Below are 6,404 nucleotides of genomic sequence, written 5' to 3' on the forward strand. Positions count from 1 at the left end.
CAGTAGAAAGTATTATTTTTTGCTTTACTTCCACCCATTGCAGTGTTTCCTTGCTGTATGCTTGTCATTTATATTGTATGAATGGCATCTTTTTTAACCATTATGTGCAACCAAAAATCATGAGCAACTTTGAATAATACTGGTATTAGCAAGTACAAAACAGGAAGATAGAATACCCTGAATCAATTAAATAAACACCATTATTTAGTCACACTCCATACATCATCTCTCTTGCACACAGTACATCTTAATCAAATAATACATTGTTTGTATTTCCACAGTTTCCTCTGGTGTAATACATAAAGAGTTACACAAACAAATTCCCCAGTACTATTTTGACTTTCTTGTTCGACATTCCAGTCACATACGTACATGCCTTTGAGGAACCGAGAGTTGTAATCAGACATTCCCAGATTTCTCGACTCGAAGGACTGGTGGGTGGCAAGCTTCCTTATTATTTATGTCTCTTGAGTCTCAAATAGAACTCACACAACACAGCAGTCAGAGCTGGTTTTCTTCCCTTCCCACACAGAAGTCAGCATATTCATTGTGATTTTATTTTATGTGATGTGACTGAGATTGAGAGTGCATGGAGGACAGTGTACCCAGAAACACAGATGAATATAAGGCACTCTATCACAGTTGCAAGTGTGTGTGTGCATGTGATTATTTGTGGCTGCAACAGATATACAAACTTTCAAATTTGACTTTTTGTGATTTCAAATTTGCTATGTTGAGTATTTCAGTGCTAATGATTGGAAGTGACATATGAGTATCTAACAATGGTCAATTATCTAATGTATCTCTTCTGTCTCTCATTTCATTCCAGTGAGCCCAAATCCTCATTCCAAAGAGTGCAAAACCAGTCAATGAATTATGAATGTTAAACAAGATGACCTCCTCTCAGCAGCAGCAGATGATGCGAGGTCCTAGGTGGAACCGGGCCTTGTCCGACCCTTTTTTTGTGCTGCTTCTGGCCCTCCAGCTGCTGGTGGTGGCAGGGCTGGTACGTGCTCAGACATGCCCCTCTGCCTGCTCCTGTAGTAACCAGTTCAGCAAAGTCATCTGCACCCGGCGAGGCCTGCGGGATGTCCCTGATGGCATCTCTACCAACACCCGCTACCTGAATCTGCAAGAAAATCTAATTCAGGTCATAAAGGTGGACAGCTTCAAGCACCTAAGACATCTGGAGATCCTGCAGCTGAGCAAAAACCACATACGCAAAATTGAGCTGGGGGCCTTCAATGGACTGGCCAGCCTCAATACCTTGGAGCTTTTCGATAACCGCCTCACCACTATTCCAAACGGGGCATTTGAGTACCTGTCCAAACTAAAGGAGCTTTGGCTGAGAAATAACCCCATAGAGAGCATTCCCTCTTATGCTTTCAACAGAGTGCCCTCATTACGCCGGTTGGACCTTGGGGAGCTCAAACGGCTCTCCTACATATCTGAGGGGGCCTTTGAAGGGCTGAGTAATCTGCGCTACCTAAATCTGGGAATGTGCAATCTGAAGGAAATTCCCAATCTTATTCCCCTGGTGAAGCTGGATGAACTGGAGATGTCGGGGAACCAGCTAGCTGTTATCCGACCTGGCTCTTTTAAGGGGCTCATCCATTTGCAGAAGCTATGGATGATGCATGCCCAGATCCAGATCATTGAAAGGAACTCTTTTGATGATCTGCAGTCTCTAGTGGAGCTCAATCTAGCCCATAACAACCTTACCCTTTTGCCCCATGATCTCTTCACTCCTTTACATCACCTGGAAAGGGTGCACTTGCACCACAACCCGTGGAATTGTAACTGTGATATCCTCTGGCTTAGCTGGTGGCTAAAGGAGATGGTACCAGCTAACACCAGCTGCTGTGCCCGCTGCAGCTCCCCAACGCACCATAAAGGACGATATATTGGCGAGCTGGACCAGAACTACTTTCACTGTTATGCTCCTGTTATTGTGGAGCCTCCTGCAGACCTAAATGTGACAGAAGGAAGTGCTGCAGAGTTGAAATGCAGAGCCAGCTCCTTGACCTCGGTAAGCTGGATTACACCCAATGGTTCCGTCATGACACACGGTGCTTACAAGATCAGAATCTCTGTGCTGAATGATGGCACTCTGAACTTCACCAATGTTACCATGCAGGACACAGGCACATACACATGTATGGTCAGTAATTCTGCAGGAAACACAACAGCATCTGCCACACTCAATGTGTCCTCTACAGAGAACAGCAGCTTCAGCTACTTCACCACAGTGACGGTGGAGACCATAGAATCGCCACATAATGAAGCCTTCACCACTGCTGTGCAACAGAAGGTGGGCCCCACACCTTCTGCTGGTGCATGGGAGTCTGTTTCACCCACCTCTACAACTACCACAACAGTCCGGACTCCGCTCTACACTCGCGCCACAGAGAAGACTTACACAATCCCCGTCACAGAGCTGGGTGGAGAGGGCTCACTGAACGGCTTGGATGAGGTCATGAAGACAACTAAGATCATCATTGGCTGCTTTGTTGCAATCACACTCATGGCAGCAGTCATGCTGATCATCTTCTACAAGATGCGCAAACAGCACCACCAGCAGAACCACCACGCACCTACACGCACCATTGAGATCATCAATGTCGACGAGGACTGTGTGACAGGAGGCCCGGGCATGGAAGGCCACCTGACCCTGCCTCCTCTTGAGCATGAGCACCTCAACCACTACAACGCCTATAAAACTGCATACAACCATGCCTCCACTATCAACTCCATACACAGTTCAGCGCACGAACCTTTGTTAATCCGGGCCAGCTCAAAAGACAATGTACAAGAGACCCAAATCTAATTTTTTTTTTTTTTTTAATGAGACATCAAACTGATGGAATTACATGAAGACATTACTGACAGGACAAAACAGACAATTGGTTGTGAGAACTATGGCTCAGACATGGAGAAACAGACTTGTGTGTCTGGCAATTCAGTGGCTGGTGATGTTTATTCAATGACTTTGGGAATTAGGGTATGTCTACTGTTTCAAAAAGTGTCTTTACAAAACAGAAGTTATTTATTTAAGAAAAAACTTGTGGTTGAATCAAGAAAAAACTGTATTCTGCAATTATTTTTTCAACACTTAATTCATGTTTTTTTGCTCCTTCCTCTCATTTCACGGGATTGGTTTACTTATGCTTTCAAACTCAGTTTGAAGACATCTGTTGAGGAAAAACTCCTGAAGCAAATTATTGTTTGTTCTGGGTAAACTGCAGTCTTTGGATCAGAGCTATTTCCCCCATGTATCAGAAAAATCTAGAGCACATTAGTGATCTTCTTCAGCTATGGGTAGAGTGATGAAATCTTCGTGACCATATGTAACTGAGATTAATTGGACACTTCATTCATGTTCATTATGTCACAGTGAGTGAAAGAACTGTCAATGATGGAATTTGATCACAATTCACTGTTTTTATTATATATGTCACATACACATTAGGCACTCTTTGCTTTGCAATCGAAAGACTGAGGAGCTTAAATGAGGGAAACATGTCCTGTGTTCTGCTGTTGTAAAAGTAGAGGCTCAGTATTAGAAGTGCATTTTAGCTAAATTAAATTCTATTGATTAACTGTGACAAAATCTTACATTTGTTTTTGTGTTCCTAATGTATATGCAAAATGTTATCCCTAATCTCCACTTGTTTTGACTCAAGTTACCAGCTTCTCTGGGATGTCTTCTAATTATTATAGAGAACATTCCATTAATTGCATTAAGACCAATTTAGATTTTGATGGTCATGATACAGGAGCAGCATTAATGGGTACTTTAGAATCTGCATAATTGTGAATGAAAATGTAGGAGAGTCTTGTGAAGAATGTAGATGATCTTAAATTATGGCAAAAGTCCACTGACTCCAAATGTTTCCAATGTATCATGACCTCACTTTTACCTTATAGGGCTTTGTAGTGTAGCATATGAAGGTGATTGCTTTGAAGCCACCTTTTTCATGCGGGGACCCCTTACCTCATCTGCAATACTGCAGAAACTGAGTGCTGTCAGAAGCAGACTGATGAGCGGAAGAAAGAGCTTAAACCCTTTATACAGCTGTCTGAGCACATTGCCTGTCATCTGTGTGCCACACTTCCACATGGGCAGTGCCTGGCAACTCCCGATTCACACCCTGCCCCTGCCAACCACAGGACTTGGCCCTGAGCGCCGGGGATTATGCTGCGAGAGGCTTTAGGGGTGAATGTGTGGGATCGGGCATCAACCAGATGTTTGGGTTGCACCTGCTTCTCTCCTTCACCCTTTGAAGCAACACAATTTCCATTTTAATTGATGTGCTCATGAGCTTTGGATGAACACAGCTCTGCAGGCAGCCATACCCTGGAAACAAAGTCCCCGCTGTAAAAACCAGCAGGCATCATAAATGCGGTGGTTAGGCAGACATTTGTCAGATCCAACACTTAGATAGATGCCCCCAAGTTAATTTATATCAAAGTTAGGCCACTGTCTTGCTTTATTCAGTTTTGTGGTTCCATTATATCAAGGTGTTACAGTAAGGAAATATATAAAGGAGAATGGCTCATTAAAAACTACTGTTACAGATAGTGCCATGCACTGTCTTTGGAGTCACAATGCACTCCCCTAACCTTGAAGCCCACAATTCACAATAGTTTCTAACACTCCTCTATAGACTTGAAAGGTGTATCTATGAAAAGTATATGACTTGCCATTTTTTCAGATACTGTGATCAGCTTGGATTAATGGTTGGATTTCACCCTTCTTACATAATCCAAATCTCTGCTGTCCATCTGTGTGCTCCTGTTTTTATAAACAGTCACATTTCAGCATTTGGTTAAAACATAACACTTTCAAGCTTACGAGCTGTGCGTATAGGTATATGCATGTTACATCACCCACATCCTGCCCTTACACTGATCAAATTCACTCTAAACTACATCAGGTAGCCTCTGAACTTCCTTAAACAAAGCAGAGTAGCTCAATATAAGTACCCACTACCCACATTCCAGAATATAGACGAACAAAATGACGTAAAAATAAACCTTTTACAGCCACCTTTAAAAAGCCAATAGATGGGGTGTGTGCTTTATTCTCAAAAAAGACAGATTTGTGACCTAAAAGACAAATAGGCAGCTTCCCATAACCTATTGTGTCAGCATTTGTCCAAAAGGGAAAATGAATGAGATACAGTAGGAGTCCAAGTAACTCATGACTAGGTTATCAATAGAGAATCAGATTTTACAACAAGATAATAATCTAAAGCCCCGTTCCCCTGAGGCTAATATTACCTGGGCTCCCTTTTTTGAAATGTAATAAAATAATTAATCTATATCGGATAATTTGATAATCAAGATAATTCTGGAGTTGTTAAGTAAATTGATTTATCCACTTTGAATTCACTGTCCCCAGATCATTTTAGTCCAAACAGAATGAGATAATTGATTGATATCATGCTTTTTTTTGTCACCCCCTTACACAATTTATCCCATAATTGCACTTCTGTGGAGTTTGGCACATTTGTAAACCATATAATGACATGGGTGTGTGCCATCTGTCTGTGTTTAAGTTCCTAGTGGTGGGATGACCACAGTTCTACTCAGTTTACGTAAGAGAGTGTAACAATTCTCCCTTTTTGCCTTTTGTTGGAGGTAAATCGTCTGAAAATTGAAATGGTAAATTTGTTGCATTTTAGTCAAGCTGTCTCATGTATGTAAGATATCTAAATATTTTTGGTCAATATTCTTTTTTTTCCACATTCTTTTTTTCTGAGAGGGAATGCTGTTCTAGTGGTAGATTTATATAAAAATAAATTTTCAGAATAAAACAAAAAAAACAAATACATTTTGATTTTACATGTGCCAACAACCTGTTCTAAAATTGAAAAAGAGAAACATGCTGTAAAAGAATAAGAGATTGATTTTCATATAAGCATTCTTTCAAGACCTTTAAAAGATATGGAGATTGATTATAGAGACCAGAGTTTGTAGTTACACAAAATATGGTGAAATAAACTTGTTGTTTTTCTGTATTGTCTGGTTCTTGCTTTCATCCTGTGCCATAAGAGGCGTGATAGATATATATATATAACAGTATTAGAAGTCTCATATTTCAAGATACAAAGCTGAAGTACAGTTGTACCAGCGTGTTTTTCCCCTCCATTCACACATGTTTAACTTATCTGTAATGTCAATATTTATCAAAATGATAACTCTTTTAAATCTGTAATTTGTTCATTTCAATTTCTACTGACTATTATTGACACATTTCAATACAATTATTAATTTCTAACTGTGTCCAGTCATCATCAAAATTGGGAAAAAATACAGATCTTTGAGGGCTTGATTCATCTATATTTTGAATACATGGCTGTCATGTTTTATATCAGTATTCATGAAAATGTAGATTCATG

General features: G+C 40.6%; 1 protein-coding gene across 1 annotated transcript; it reads left to right on the forward strand.

Moving 5' to 3' along the window:
* The first annotated feature begins 880 nt into the window (after positions 1-880).
* LOC142947971 (leucine-rich repeat-containing protein 4C-like) lies at positions 881-3,239 on the forward strand. The gene has a single exon (XM_076089842.1). It carries the CDS (start codon positions 881-883, stop codon positions 2,825-2,827), a length of 1,947 nt encoding a protein of 648 aa, XP_075945957.1. The 3' UTR covers positions 2,828-3,239.
* The last annotated feature ends 3,165 nt before the right edge of the window (positions 3,240-6,404 follow it).

Source organism: Anarhichas minor, unplaced genomic scaffold (genome assembly GCF_050575085.1).
Source record: "Anarhichas minor isolate MPS153535 unplaced genomic scaffold, ASM5057508v1 ptg000011l, whole genome shotgun sequence".
NCBI classification, from domain to species: domain Eukaryota; kingdom Metazoa; phylum Chordata; class Actinopteri; order Perciformes; family Anarhichadidae; genus Anarhichas; species Anarhichas minor.